Source organism: Microtus pennsylvanicus, chromosome 4, assembly GCF_037038515.1.
Source record: "Microtus pennsylvanicus isolate mMicPen1 chromosome 4, mMicPen1.hap1, whole genome shotgun sequence".
NCBI lineage: Eukaryota > Metazoa > Chordata > Mammalia > Rodentia > Cricetidae > Microtus > Microtus pennsylvanicus.
The window spans coordinates 44,779,953-44,795,086 of NC_134582.1; the positions used below are offsets into that span (position 1 = coordinate 44,779,953).

Here is a 15,134-nt window from a genome sequence, read left to right on the forward strand (position 1 = left end):
ATGTATACACACACACACACACACACACACACACACACACACACACACACACACACACACCACGCTAAAATTGGTGAACTGGGGGGGGGGGGCATAAAGACCCAAAATGATGACAGGGCTTTCCAGGGTACACACCCCTTCACTGATACCATTAGTGCCTACTGGAGCCCAGGATGTACCCGGGCTTTTCCTTTGTACTGGTTTCTGCGGGCTCCGCGCGTACATCTTACCCCTCTCACGCTAGCATTTCCAGTTCTGCAGGGATTAGGAAAAGGTGTCTCCCTTTGTCAGAGGCATCTTCGCTCAGGTGTCCAGTGACTCAGTTTCCCTGGTCACCTGGTCTTCACTTAGTGTCGGGAGTGGTGATAGGCATATGTAAATGAATGACCAGAAATAATTACAGGCTGAATCAGTGGCTATACTAGAAATAGAAGCCAGGCGTCTTGACTCAGAAGCCCGAGGTTCTCCCTAGCGCCAGGCGCACGCTGCGTCCGCCCCGCGGCCGGGACCCTTCCGGGGTAGTGGTAGCAATAACAGGTTCAGTTCCTCTGCTGCCCCTGTGTGCTTCCGCGCCCGGCGCGCAGTTTGACGAGCGTGGGCGGAGCGGGCCAACTCCGGGGCGGGGCCTTGTCGTGGGCGTGGCCTCCTCGAGTTCCGGAGTGGACTGTCTGGCAGCCTTTGCTGGATCCGAGATGCAGCCGCCGCCCCGAAAAGTGAGATTTGCCCGGGAAAGAGGACTTCCTGGGGGTCGTGGGGAGCGGAGGGAGCCTACGGACACTCGACTCGGGGTGGAACACAGGGAGTGGCAAGGAGGTCAAAGCCTAACACAGAAGAAACCGAGGAAATAGCCCAACCTCTCTCGGGCCCCGCCCCCTCACCGCTCCCTGTATGGTGTTTTGTAGGTCCCCACGCCGGAATAGGGTACAAGGCTGGGGATCTTCATCTCTTTTTTAATCCTACAGGTGAAGCCAGCCCAGGAGGTGAAACTTCGCTTCTTGGAGCAGCTGAGCATCCTTCAGACCCGGCAACAGAGGGAGGCGGATCTGCTGGAGGATATCAGGTAGCCCCAGACCCCTCACGTTCACGTACTCCATCTAAACAGGATCTAGAGCCACTCCTTCCTTGGCTTCCCTCTGCCAGCGTTGGGCGTTATCAGGCGGAGCTGGCCTACCCATTCATGACCCTCACCTTAGGCCTGCTTCCTCAGATATTGGGGCTATATTCATAAACAGAGAGCCCCTTCCTCAAACGGCTTGACCCCACATCACTCTCCTCACCCCCACAATCAAAAACAGAACATAATCCCCTTCCTCTTCCAGACCTGTTGGAAGTCTGGCAGACACCGAATCTTCTCAGTTCTCTCCAACCCACAGTTGGTCCTCCAGGAGTGGGAGGATCCTGCTGGGGCTCTGAGCAGTAAGGTGCAGCTGACCTGGGTTGCAGCTGCCAGAGGTGATCTCAAGGACTCTCATCTTTCAGACCCAGTCCCTCTGGATGTAGTCACTCTCTGGGCTGGTTTCCTCTTCCTCCTGCTCAAGCTGAGGGGAGGATTGAGTGTAGGAGAACAGGAGCAAACAGTAACCACTCATTCTCAACCTCCACAGATCCTACAGCAAGCAGAGGGCAGCCATTGAACGGGAGTATGGCCAGGTATGGGACTCCTGTCTGGACCTTCCCTCTTGTTCTAGATTCCTTTTCACAGGCAGCAGTGCCCTCCCCTCCTAACTGTGGTCAAGACCAAATAACAGTGTAATGTTTTTTAATTTGTGAGTTGATTAGAACAAATGATTTTGCAAAAAAACTTTTAAAAAGAACAAATATCTAGAATCTGCGAGATTTGTGTCTGCTACTTACTTATCTGCATGATCCTGGACAAGTTATTTAGTATTTTTGGCCTCATTTTTTTCCTCTGTAAAATGGGAATAGTAATAATAATACCCAAACTGCACACATGGTTATAAGGATTAAATGAATTAATGAATACAAGGCATTTTGGAAATGTATATGTTGTATAGCCCAAGGGTGGTATTCTAGACCCTGGTTTGAAATTCTCCCCCAGTTGGGGTGGGTCTTCATAAAAGATGTGGTGGTTTTCTCGTCAGGCACTCCAGAAGCTGGCTGGGCCATTCCTGAAGAGGGAAGGGCAGCGGAGCGGGGAAGTCGACAGCAGGTGAGTCGCTCAGAGCTGGAGGTGACGGGGAGCTCAGCCCCAGAGCTGTCTGGAAATGAGGACCTATGAGCAGGGGAAGGCACGTGAGCTGCAGGTAGAGCTGACACAGCAGCAGCAGCAGAGGAACTGACCCAGCAAGGACACTGTGGGTTGGGGTGGAAGGCATGAGTGATCCTGTGGCTGAGCTAATGGACTGATCGATTGATGGGCTCCTGGGGGGCGGGGGGACACTCTGTCTCTCATGGTGTTGGGTTGGGAGGGGTCTCATGAACCAGCGGAGTGTTTCTCTCTTCAACACATACCTTCTCTGGGGAGGAGCAGGACAGTGTTTGGTGCCTGGCGCTGCCTTCTGGATGCCACTGTGGCTGGAGGCCAAACCCGGCTCCAGGCTTCTGACAGATACCGTGACCTAGCAGGGGGCACCGGGAGGAGTGCCAAGGAGCAGGTGCTTAGGAAGGTATGTCTCGGTGGATGGTGTAGAGGAAGCTCCAGTGTAGGATGAGCCATGGTTTGGGTCAGGGTGCTGTGTATCTTTGCCCCTAGGGGACAGAGAGTCTTCAGCGGGCACAGGCTGAGGTGCTGCAGTCCATCCGGGAACTGAGCCGAAGTCGGAAGCTCTATGGGCAGCGAGAACGTGTGTGGGCCTTGGCACAGGAGAAGGCAGCTGATGTCCAGGCCAGGTGGGCTCTTGGATGTCCGAGGACACACAAAGTGTGGTGCGAGGAGTATGGGGTGGAATCAAAATTTCCCAACTGTGCTTGACTCTTGACTGTTTTTGCCTGCACAGGCTGAACCGAAGTGACCATGGGATCTTCCACTCTCGGACCAGCCTCCAGAAACTGAGCACCAAGGTCTGGGGGAATACAGGCATTTATAGCCTAGTATTTGGGGGTCCAGTGGCATAAAAGTAAGAATGGGTTGAACCTAGGTTTCCAAATTTCCTAGTGCTTCATTGGCAGGCATGTGGTAAGCACTCCGTCAGGTGGCTCCCCGGATTCTCTGACCCTCATTTTCTTCATTTGTATAGTGGAAACAATACCTTTCTTTCTTTGTCCCTTTCTTTTTGATTCTTGAGCACCTGTACGTGCTAGGCAATACTCCACCCCTGGGGATGGAGTGAGAACAGGACTCATGGAGTTCCATCCTCAGAGAGAATGTGAATAGTCAGAAGAAGGGTAATAGTTGGGTGCGATTTAGAAGGGAGATCTCACGGAGCAGGAGGCCTGAGTGCCAAGGAGGGGGCTGCTGGGGGAGGAACCTACTGAGGAGAGGAATGGTGGGTGCAAAAGCTGAGGAGTCACTTAGGCTCAACGATCTGAGAGAACAAGACACACACTCGTGGAAAGGGTTTCAGGGGTCAGCTCTTGTGTGGTCTGATAAGGCACAGTTTGCATTTTTCGATGCATGCAGATGCCATGTGAGGGTTTTTAAGGCAGTGTTCTATGTGAAGGTTTTGGTATAGCACCAGGCATGTAGTAGACACTCAGTAATGTGAGATCTGTTCTGGTTCTGGGTTTGAGATTGGCCTTGGAAGGACTCCCATGCTTCAGGGCTCCCTGCTGACTCTTATTTCCATTCCCTAGCTGTCTGCCCAGTCAGCCCAGTATTCCCAGCAGTTGAGAGCAGCCCGCAATGAGTACCTGCTAAATTTGGTGGCCACCAATGCTCACCTAGCCCACTACTACCAAGAGGAACTGCCATCCCTGCTCAAGGCCAGTACTCATCCAGACTACTCCTGTCCTCAGTGAATGCAGACACCACCCCTGTTTCTCCACTTCCCAGGCTGGCCAGTGCTAGTGCTTAGAGTGAATAGAAGATGCATCTGTGGGCTCTGGTTCTGCTTCTTAGTGGCTCTGTCATGCTAGACATCTGACTCCACATTCCTCATCAGAGTTAATCCCAGTTTGCCCACATCATAACACTGATGAGGTTCAAAGGGAACGGACGTGGAAGTTCTTAAACTATGAAGTGGTTTAAACGTGACTGTGTATGACTAGAAACAGTCTTATTTCTTGTCTCCTCCTATCGCTCATGTGCATGCCCTATCCATGGATGGATAATCTGCACTAGAGGCCTGGGAGAATGGTTGCATGCACCTAATACATCATGGTACTTTATGGTTCTCTCCAGGTCCTGGTAAGTGAGCTGTCAGAATACTTGAGGGACCCCCTCACTTTATTAAGCCACACGGAGCTGGAAGCTGCAGAGATGGTCCTGGAACATGCCCGTCATGGGGGACAGGTGACTTCTCAGGTGAGGACTGGAGCTGTGAGCGCTCCCTAGTGATGCTTTATGCGTTTTCATTGGAATCCAGCCCTTCTCCCACCCAATGCAGTACTCACCTTTCTTCCAAGAAGGTCTGGAGACAGGGTTGGGTGGGTGGCAAGTGAGTGACTTGTATTATCCAACACTAGGTAAACTGGGAACAAGATGTGAAGCTGTTTCTTCAGGGGCCTGGAGTCTTTTCCCCCACGCCACCTCAGCAATTCCAGCCAGCAGGGGCTGATCAGGTGAGACCACCGTGCTTGTGGAAACAGGCCAGATCTAAATGTAAGTATGCTCTAGACCCCTTGTCTCATTGTCCTTGTTCTGGTATCGATCTGGTAGTTCAGCCTTGGACAGGGGATTTCAAAATCCCATTCACCTCCGTCTGAACACAAACACACCTCAGTCCAAAGTTCAGTCCCTGTTCTCCTCATTCCACCTCTGCCATTCACTCTGACTCCATTCCTGGGCCTGTCTCTACATGAGTACATACTTGTGTCCACAGACGAAGGTATTCAGTCCATTCTCTTTGTTCCTCACACTGGAGGTCAAGATGAAGAAGGAATGGGCCGGAGAGCTGGCTCAGTGGCTAAGAGTACTTGTTCTTGCAAAGGACCCGGGTTTGATTCCTAGCATGCACTTGGAGACTCACCACCTCCTCGGGTACCAGGCAGATAGATATACACGCAGGGAAAACATTCATACGCAAAATAAAATAAACCTAAAACAGAATTTTAAAAAGATGAAGAAGAAAAAGGAACTGATGAGAAGGATAGAATTGTTTTGTTTTTCTCAAATATTCCTTGGCTTTTTCAGGTGTGTGCCCTGGAGCGGGGAGCAGAAGGGATGGTTGGAGAGAGTGGCCTGGAGAAAGAGGTTCAGCGTTGGACAAGCAGGGCTGCCCGGGACTACAAGATCCAGCATCATGGGCATCGGGTGAGGTGGGGGTGCAGGTATTGGGGGTGGGTAAGAATAGCTGAGAGATGGGGGCCATTGATGCAGTCAGGAAGGAGGGAAAGGAATTTTAACACAACAGTATGATTCAGCTGTTAGAGCACAGCTTTCAGAACTACACAGACTGGGGTTTGTATTCTCTGCTATTGCTTGTGAGTTCTCTAAGTCTGGGTAAGGAATGACCTCATCTTTCTGGACTTTGGTTTCCTCATCACTAAGATGGAGCCAATAATAATACCTACCTCACAGGGAAGGTAGGTGACACATTGCAAGTGATGCAACTAGCGAGGTCCTGGGCTCAGAGTAAGCTCTGGCCCACAGCATCTCCACCCACCTCTGCCATCCTTACCAGGTCCTGCAGCGACTGGAACAGAGGCGTCAGCAGGCTCCAGAGCGAGAAGCCCCAGGCTTAGAACAGCGGCTACAGGAAGTGCGGGAGAACATCCGACGGGCACAGGTGAGTCCCAGCCCTGGTCCAAGAGCCATTGAAACCCTGCCTCCTCATCTAACCCACCTCCACTGTGGTAGAGAAAAAGAGGGAAGCAGAGGGTAGCCAGGGTATTATCTCTTCCTCTTCACACCAGGTGAGCCAGGTGAAAGGGGCTGCCCGGCTGGCCCTGCTACAGGAGGCTGGCCTAGATGTACAGTGCTGGCTGAAGCCAGCCATGACCCAAGCCCAGGATGAGGTGGAGCAGGAGAGACGGCTTAGTGAGGCTCGGCTGTCCCAGAGGGATCTCTCTCCCATGGTAAGTTCCTCCTTTTCCTTAATCATACACATTGGGAGGCTAAAATTCCTTGTTAGAAGGTAGAACATTGAAAATGGGAATCACAGTATCTAATTCAGAGGATTATTATGAGGCTGGGATGATACTGCCTAGTTTCTCAATAAACTTCTGATATTGTGATTAAGAACCGTGGTTCTGCTGGGCGGTGGTGGCGCACGCCTTTAATCCCAGCACTCAGGAGGCAGAAGCATGCAGATCTCTGTGAGTTCGAGACCAGCCTGGTTGGTCTACAAGAGCTAGTTCCAGGACAGGCTCCAAAACCACAGAGAAACCCTGTCTTGAAAAAAACAAAAACAAAAGAACCGTGGTTCTGCTGGGTGGTGGCGGTGTACGCCTTTAATATTAGCCCTTGGGAGGCAGAAGCAGGCAGATCTCTGTAAGTTTGTGGCCAGCCTAGTCTACAGAGCAAGTTCTAGGTCAGCCAGGGCTACCCTGTCTTGAAAAAACCAAAATCCAAAATAAAAATAAGTAAAATGAATAAAATAAACCATGGTTCTAGGAGCAGTCCGTAAGTTAATTGAATGCCACTCCACTTAATAGCTTTGTGGCCTTGGCAGATGGCTTAACCTTTGTGATCCTGTTTTTTCAAAAGTAAAGCGAGGTTAATATAGTTATACAAAACAGTGGTGAGTTGTACTGAAGGTTAAATGAAGCATATATAGCACCTAATGGTTGTTGTTGCTACTATTTAGTATCATCCTGCCCTATGATGGTTTTGATTGTGAGATATGGTGACTGGTTGAGGGGTACTGCCTTGACGAAGGATTCCCAGTGTCCCTTAGAGATAAGAGACCCACGCAGTATTTGAGACAGTATCTGTTCTCTACCCTCTCCAGGCTGAGGATGCTGAACTTTCTGACTTCGATGAATGTGAGGAGGCTGGGGAGCTCTTTGAAGAGCCTGCCCCCCCAGCCCTGGCTACCAGATCCCTCCCCTGCCCTGCTCATGTGGTATTTGGCTACCAGGTGTGAATGGGTATAGAAACTTCAGATGGGCAATGGGCAGGGGTGGGGCAAATCTTGACCCCTTCCTTGTGGGGCTCAGGCAGGACGTGAGGATGAGTTGACTATCACCGAGGGTGAGTGGCTGGAGGTCATCGAGGAAGGAGATGCTGATGAATGGGTTAAGGTAAGTATGGGACCCTGGACTGGGGGCAGTGGGAGGCCTCATTCAGGTAATGCCAGAAACCTGAGTGGCAAAGAGCCAAGGTCATGGACTGCTGAGCAAGTCTGATACCTGTTCAGGCTCGGAACCAGCATGGCGAAGCGGGCTTTGTCCCTGAACGATATCTCAACTTCCCGGATCTCTCCCTTCCTGAGAGCAGCCATGGCAGCAGCAATCCCTCAGGAGCAGAGCCCACAGGTAAGAGAAGTCAGTTACAGATTCAGGGACCATGGGTATAGGTAGATACAGCTTTCTGGATGGTTGTGGGTAGAGTGGCATGGAGCTAATGTACCACAGCCTACTGCTCATTTCATCCTCTCTCCTGGGCTCCTGTAGCATTCCTGGCCCGGGCCCTGTATAGCTACACTGGGCAGAGTGAAGAGGAGCTAAGCTTCCCTGAAGGAGCACTCATCCGCCTGCTGCCCAGGGCTCAAGACGGTGTGGATGATGGCTTCTGGAGGGGAGAATTTGGGGGCCGTGTTGGAGTTTTCCCATCTCTACTGGTAGAGGAACTGCTTGGTCCCCCAGGGCCACCTGAATTCTCTGACCCTGAACAGGTGACGCTTCATTCTCCCTCAGTTCTCAAGTAACCTCTGGGGTGACCCTTTCACCTCACCTCAACAATGCTCCATATTAATCTTAAAGCTTTGTTTCCTCCCTACGTTTGCCTCCTATGGTAGCTTAGTCCTCACAGTGTGCTTTGACTGGAAAGGGGAAAGAGAAACCAAGACACCCTTCCTAGAAGGGTGGGACTTTTAGGGCCAGCTAGGCCTGAGTACAGATTGCCACAGAATGACTTTGAGTGGTTACTTACCTTCTCTGAGCTGCTCTCTTCGTGTATAGGACAGAAGCAACAGCTGCTCTAGCAGGCTTACTGTCATGACTAGAGAGGACAGAGGGAAACTCCTCAGCCCCACGGGACACAAGAAGTGTTTGAATTTGGGTTGCCCTGTCATGACATACCTGACACATACTAACTATTCAGTACATACTGGCTACCGAAATATCTATCCGTTACAACCCTCATTTGGCTGCTGTTGGTACTGAGAATAAATGGAGAGAAACTGAGAGTGGGGTGAGAGGAAACGCTGGTTAAATGTTCCCATGGACCAGGAATGACTGTCTGCCTACCCTGTCTCCAGACGCTGCCATCCCCTTCTCCTCCCAGTTTTTCGCCTCCTGCACCCACCTGTGCCTTGGAAGGATCCGCTGCACCTGCTCTGCCTCTGGGTGAGTAGAGAGAATTGGGGTCTTGGAGCATAAGTCATGGCAGGGATGAAGTTTGGACTCCGCCTTACCTGCTCTGGTGCACCCTGGGTGTACCTTGCAGTAAGAGGTCCATGGCATATTGTCCAGGAGGAGAGCTTGGATTTGGAGCCAGGTTCAAACCCCTTAGTTCGTTTTTATTGTATGACTTGAGATGGAAGGCTTAACCTGTCTGGTCCTTGGTTGCTGTGGGCCACTAGCATTATAGTAAAAGTACATCTGACAGATCACTGGACAAACTCATGGGAGTGTATTCCCGCGAGGAACCTGATGTGCGGAGCTTTGGGAACACCCGTCTCTTCAATAGTGGCTGTCAAGTCTATAAAAATCTTGTGAAGCCATAGCTTTCCTCCTTTCCATAATGGGATTTATCCTGAAATATCCCAGCGGTGTATAAATCATTCATTGAGATAACATCTTACTGTACTGGCGACTGGGTGACCTCTCTCACATTGTGTGAAAGCATTCACTCAGTCAAACCTTTGTTCTCACAGTCAAATCTATACTTGGTCTAGGTTTTCTGTTGTTATACTTTAGTCTTTGGAGATAGGGCTAACCTTGAACCAGCACTCCTTCCGCCTCTGCCTTCCTGATGTGTTACGATTAGAAGTATGAGCCACTAGCCTAGTTGGTTTATAGTCTTTAGAAAGTAAAGGGCAAGGCACTGGTTTATTGGATTATCAGGGGCTGGAGAGATGGCTCAGTGCTTAAGTGCACTTGTTGCTCTTGCAGAGGACCCAGGTTTGATTCCCAGTACCCACATGTGAGCTCACAACCATCAGTAACTGCAGTCCCAAGGGATCTGACACTCTCTTCTGATCCCAGTGAGCACCAGGCATGCCTGTGGTGCACAGGCATACATGTAAGCAAAACACTCATGCACATAAGAAAAAAAAAGAGTTAACCAAGATGTCTGTTAAGAGTATCCATCGCTGAGTAGTGATGGTGTACGCCTTTAATCCCAGCACTCGGGAGGCAGAGGCAGGTGGATCTCTGAGTCAGAGGCCAGCCTGGTCTACAGAGTGAGTTCTTGGACGGCCAAGGCTATTATTACACAGAGAAACCCTGTCTCAAAAAACCAAAATGAAGAAGAAAAAAAGAGCATACAACATTGTGATTGGCATATAGGAAACATGGATGTTTTAGATCATTGTTTTCAAAATTAGCTATCTTTTCTCATGGAATTCTTACATTCTCCTAAAACGTACCTTTTCCTCTTAGTATCCTTGAACTCTGAGATATAGTATTTATCTTTGGATTAATTTCTATATTTTTTTGGGGTGCTGGGGATCTAACTAGGATCTTGTTCATGCTAGGCAAGCATATCTACCCTTATATCCCCAGCCCCCTAGTTTTCACCATGAAATACTCAGCTTTTCTGATATGCTCTAGTATGTCCATCTCTCCAAGTCGCGTGCCCTGACTATAGAGGCAGTATCATCTCTTCCGGCACTCCTACTTCACTTTGAATAAGGTTGCATTGGGGCATGCTCTCCCCGCGCCCCTCTGTGCGTGCATGTGTGTGTGATAGGGATTCTCGATAGCCACTTCGAGGGGAGCTGTTGTACTCCGCCCCCTTTCTTTGGTCCTTTGTACAGAGCAGTTGTGCATTAAGTATGTGAGGATGGATGGACTAATGGATTTTATAGCTCAGGCCGGTGATTATTTTTTGCCAAGTCAACAAGTATTTATAAAGTATCACTATCCTAAGTGCTGGAGATGCAGCATGGAGCCCAACAAAGCTTGAGAACTGACTTTCGGTTTCTATTTCTAGACAAAGTCCTAGACTGCCCAGGACCTCTGGACATGATGGTGCCTCGACTCAGGCCGGTAAGAGCCTGTCTTGGAGAAGACTGTCCTGAAGGGTCATTCCTATGGGTCCTGTTTTGTATGCTGGGCTGAGGTAATGGACAGGGATATTCCCAAGAGGGATTCTGGGGCACTGATTATGTATATCCCCTGCAGATGCGTCCACCACCTCCCCCACCAGCCAAAGCCCCGGATCCTGGCCATCCAGATCCCCTCACCTGAAGGCCGGGGGGTCACTGCCCCCCAGTGATGCTGCTGCCCCTATCTCCATGCTGACAGACACCACCCCTGCAATGATCTGGAGCGACATAGGCAAAAGCTGCAGTCTTCCCCCATGTCCACTCTCGCCTCCAGGGGTAGAAGCTGGCCCTGTTCCCATTTCTGGGATTTGAACCCATTCCTTTCTCACATTGTTCTTCTGTCATTTCTGGGCCGGAACTACCCCTTTGATTTTTTTTTTTACCATCACCCCATATCTAGGGTGGTAAAATATCCCAAAATTTCTGGGGCTGGTACCCATTCCTTAAAGCATTTTACGGTTCTGGCTCATCTCTGTCTTCACCCTGCCTCTGTGGCCAACTCCACCCCAAATGCTGGGGTCACCAGGCCTGGAGCCAGGAGAAGAGCAGGTCTTGGAAGTCAGAAGGAGCTGGAGCCAGGATGCAAAGCAACTGTAATGGTCTGAGCGGATTTATTGACAGTGAATAAAGGGCGTGAAGTCCAAGCCAGGGCCTGGGCCTCTTGTGCCAAGAGGGCAGGGGGCCTAAGGTGCTATTGCTTTAGGGGCCCACCACGGGTAGGGCCTGGTCCCAGCTGCCACGCTCTTGCATGTGGAGCGAGATTTTGGGGAAGGCAGGCCAGGCAACCCATTGGCAAGTAGGGAAAGGAAAAAGAATGAGGGGTTGAGAATTGGGAGCGGCTCCTCCTGAGGTCCCTCAGCCTGGGACCATGTAACTCCGGATAGAAGTAGAGCTGGTCCCTCAACTGAGGAGCAGTGCTGTCCAGTGGAGGGGAGAGCCTTCATGGCTATCCATACCCTGGCAATGCCTGCTGGTATCCATCAGCACAATGAAGACTGAGGCTTGGAAGAAAGGAAGGGGGACATTGTTGCTTCCTGTTTGAGCTCTGATTGGCCAATTCTCCAGAGACCATTTCTAACTCCTGGAGAACCTCTATGCCCACTCCCACTCCCCACCATCAGCCAAGGAATCTGTAACACACACTAAGCCTGTAGTTCACCCCAGGGTCTCAGGGGAGTCGATAGGTTTGGGTGGTTTAGGTAGAAGGTGAGAGGATGAGATTACCTGATCTCGAGCTCAGGGAGACTCGCCTCATATACCCCCTGCGTCTGATGGTAGAGACTCCTGAGAGAAGGGGAAGTGTTCATTGGGAAGAGGAGGTGGATAATCAATGTTGCTCAGCATAGGGACAGAAGATGTGTGTCCACCATTGCCTAATGCATCTCTGACCATGTCTTCATACCTGCTGACCTGAGGTGTCCAGTTTGGTTGGCTGTCCATTTGCCTCTTGACTAAGCAGCTCTGGACTTGGGCCTCTTCCTCTAGTGCCCAAGTTCAGTTCTGCAGAGGTTCCAGGGGCTCCCTCAAGTGAACAAGGGACTAGGCTGTCATCCTTGAGTCCTCCGTTCTGCACTGGGTGGGTGGCTACAGCCTGGGAGGGTGGTGCCTCAGGGAGCAGCCTTTCAGTAGCAGTTGTCGCTGTCCTAGGCTGCCCTCCTGCAGCCACCTGACTGGCCCCTGGTTCCTGCCCCCCACCAGAGCCCCAGCTTCTGTCTGTAGGAGAACCATCACGATGTTCATGTAGGCCATAGCGCTTCTCAATGTGTGTCACTCGGAATCTGGGTGGGAAGAGAACAATGCAGCTTAGGACTACAGCCCAGAGGTGACCTAAACCTCCCTCCCTGGGGTTGATGGCAACTTCTATGGCCTGGGTAGGGAGGCCTTCTGAGATTGTGGGACAGACACTTTGTACAGCTTGACCCCTGCTGCAGTTGCTCGGTCATTCAGAGGAAAGTATTGGGCACCAACTTAATCTCCCTTTTCTTGGACCACTGTATCCCCACCTGCCCACTGAGAATACAGTGGTCTCTCCAGGCCTGGGGCGACCTTTTCCTTCCTTAGAGCGACCCTGACGGACAAGTGGGGGCCTCTTGTTGCGGCTACAGTGGATGCAAGGAGCTGCAGAGCCAAGATGCACTGTGTGGTGATGGGAAGGAGCTCCATCCTGCAGGCTGGAGGTGGCATCCACGCTGGACCACAGGAAGAAAGCAGAATGGAGCAGAAATGAGATTTCCATTTCCCTTCCTACCATTTCTTCCGTTCTCTCAACATAATCCTCCCCAAACCCCACCTTCCCCAGGTTCCAACTCCTTTTGTCTTGAGTAAATTCAGTGTTAAGAAATGAGTGGTCACACATTCTTCCTTTCCACCCTGGTTACTAAAGAGACTAATGCTTAACCAAAGAAAGTGACGCCAGAGGTGAATGCTAGTCTGCATGGTTTCTAGATTGGAAATAAAGGGTCAAGGGTTTCTATAAAACTTCTCCCATAGGTTAGCTTGCCTTGTCCACCCCCTCCCCCAACTCCCATGGTACTTGGGAAAACTGTATTAGAGCGGGTACTCCAAGGTTTCCAGCTCACCTGGAGAGCTGTACCGTCCCTTCTCCTTCGCTGTCCCCTAGCATCTCCTTCAAGGCCTCAGCATTGGCTGATAGGAGAGGGAGAAGCAATCAGTGGAGGTGGAGGGCAGGGCAGGGCAAGAGACAGCTTAGGAAGGAGCAAGCTTTTGGCCTATACCCACCTTCATTTTGGATGATACAGCGAACAATTCTTTCTACTGTGTCCTCATTCACGTCATCGTCTTCAGCTGAAGGATGAAAGAGGTTGGCAAGGAAGTGGGAAATGAGTCAGCTTTGGGGGAATATGACCTGATGGCCCCAGGGGGGATGGCTGAAAATGTATCCCTTTACCTATATACCTTCATGCATCAGGCTAGAAAAGGTAGGAGAGGAAACGGGGTCCCAGGGTTACCATGAGTGGACCCCCCTTCTCTAACCTCGACTTCGGGGTGGTGTCACTCACTTTACATGCAGACTCAAAAAAGCATCATAAAGCTGTCTTTTGGGCTGGGTCTGTCGGCCAGTGAGGCCCGAAAAAGTTGGGGGAGAAGGGTAAGGAAGGAAGGTGTCTTAATCAGGGTTCTAGGCTCCTCACTCACGGGGCTGGAGCTGGGCATCATCAGGCTCTGAGCCCCTAGACGTGCGGCAGCGGTAGCCTTTCTTCTTGAGCACGTGGCAGATCATGAAGCCTACAAGGCCCATGAGGAAGAAGACCAGCACAAGCAGGAAGAGCATGTACAGCCCATGTTGGGGCGGCTCCAGGCCAGGCTGTGGTTCCGACATGAGGCCCTGGGGGGCGAGCGCGGGCCAGGGCGCCTCCTGGGTTTAGTGGGCTGCAGCTGGGAACCCGCAGAGTAGGAAGGCATCTTAGGATCCGCAATAGGAGGCCCACCCCACCCCCTACCGAACCAAGGAGCTGTCCGGACTAAGGGTGCTGGTTGGCTAAAACCGCCGCAGGCTGGAGGCCGGACGGCATCTACAAAAGCCCTCTGCTGCGTCCCAGCCCCACTTTTCTGACGTACAGACAGCTATCCGTTACAGCTCATCCCGCGCCCCCGTCCCTTCCAAGGACACTGCAGCACAAGATGGGACAAAATTCTCAGACAACGAACCCAGAAAACACGCTTGAGTCAGTGTTGCTACCTCCTTTACACCAGCCTGAGCCAGGCCTCCTGCAGCCCCCATCCCTCCCTGCATTCCCGGGTCCCTTCTTTTTCAGTTCCTCCCACCCTGACCACCTGGCCCACCCGGTACCGGTGGTTTGGATCTGTCTCCGGCTCCGGCTCTGGCTCGGGTCCCGGTTCCAGGGGCGTCCTCGTCCGGCTCAGGGCCCCCGATGCCCTCCCGGAGCTCATCCCTTGCTTCCTCCCCCTCCCCCCTTTGCCGCCTCACCGGCTCCGGGCTGGTGGCTGCGGATACCGGTGCCGCGGCAGACGGGGGGAGGGAAGGATGGCAGAGGATGTGGACCGGTTGGGAGCCTGCCTGGGAAATGGAGGGGATAGGGGGGCGCCTCTGAAACTGTCCCTGGTTCCCAAATGCCTTCACGCGTCGCGGGCCCGGGACCAAGGGGCGGAGCACAGGTGTGCGGGGCGGAGAGCGTGAGCCTTACGCGTGTGAATGAGATGTGCGCGTGACTGCGCCGCGGGCCTCCCCCCCCCCCCCAGGAAGAATGTGCGGCTCAAGTCTGGGTCTTCATGGGTGGTCGGGAGGTCAGGAGGGGCTGTGGCCACCGGTCTAACCCTCACGTCTGGCACAGGTTCTGCCCTCCGAACTCGTTTTCCGGACGAGTGGAAATCTTCCTAGCGCACTGGGAAAAGCTGGCTTTCTGCGCCTGAGAGGGGCAGGGTGGCCAGATCTTCCGAGGTTCCTAGAGAGGGACCATTGCCCCAAGATCCGTTTGGGGCTAGCGGCTGGACGGGATGACTCTGTTTCCCGAGGATATGACCCCCACCCAAAAAGAAACGGTCCTTGTATCTTATGAATAATGCCACGGCTCCCCGCCCAAGCCTCAAGAACCCAAGCCTCTGAACCCGGGCCAGGACAGCAAAGCGAGGGGCAGGACTCCCATAAGGGGCGGGACTCCT

General features: G+C 52.1%; 2 protein-coding genes across 5 annotated transcripts; one reads left to right on the forward strand and one right to left on the reverse strand.

Annotated features, from left to right (window-relative positions):
* Nucleotides 1-605: 605 nt before the first annotated feature.
* Nucleotides 606-12,834, forward strand: Fchsd1 (FCH and double SH3 domains 1). 2 transcript variants are annotated; one of them, XM_075968820.1, is made up of 20 exons: nucleotides 606-713; nucleotides 963-1,060; nucleotides 1,605-1,650; nucleotides 2,103-2,170; nucleotides 2,492-2,627; nucleotides 2,714-2,850; nucleotides 2,958-3,021; nucleotides 3,754-3,882; nucleotides 4,301-4,423; nucleotides 4,585-4,680; nucleotides 5,252-5,371; nucleotides 5,742-5,846; nucleotides 5,974-6,135; nucleotides 7,011-7,139; nucleotides 7,219-7,302; nucleotides 7,419-7,545; nucleotides 7,675-7,895; nucleotides 8,481-8,568; nucleotides 10,379-10,434; nucleotides 10,570-12,834. In XM_075968820.1, the coding sequence occupies exons 1-20, from the start codon at nucleotides 693-695 to the stop codon at nucleotides 10,633-10,635; spliced, it is 2,076 nt and encodes a 691-aa protein (XP_075824935.1). In that variant the 5' UTR covers nucleotides 606-692; the 3' UTR covers nucleotides 10,636-12,834. The 2 variants fall into 2 exon arrangements, with proteins under 2 accessions (XP_075824935.1, XP_075824936.1); XM_075968821.1 differs by having other exon boundaries at nucleotides 7,419-7,536.
* Rell2 (RELT like 2) lies at nucleotides 11,075-15,103 on the reverse strand. Of its 3 annotated transcripts, none has more exons than XM_075968824.1 (8): nucleotides 14,305-15,103; nucleotides 13,650-13,889; nucleotides 13,233-13,298; nucleotides 13,073-13,139; nucleotides 12,497-12,682; nucleotides 11,896-12,271; nucleotides 11,718-11,777; nucleotides 11,075-11,494 (listed from the first exon to the last, which is right to left on the reverse strand). In XM_075968824.1, exons 2-7 carry the CDS (start codon nucleotides 13,831-13,833, stop codon nucleotides 11,745-11,747), a joined length of 912 nt encoding a protein of 303 aa, XP_075824939.1. In that variant the 5' UTR covers nucleotides 13,834-13,889; nucleotides 14,305-15,103; the 3' UTR covers nucleotides 11,075-11,494; nucleotides 11,718-11,744. The 3 variants fall into 3 exon arrangements, with proteins under 3 accessions (XP_075824939.1, XP_075824938.1, XP_075824940.1); XM_075968823.1 differs by having other exon boundaries at nucleotides 14,298-14,587; XM_075968825.1 differs by having other exon boundaries at nucleotides 14,289-14,427.
* Nucleotides 15,104-15,134: the final 31 nt, after the last annotated feature.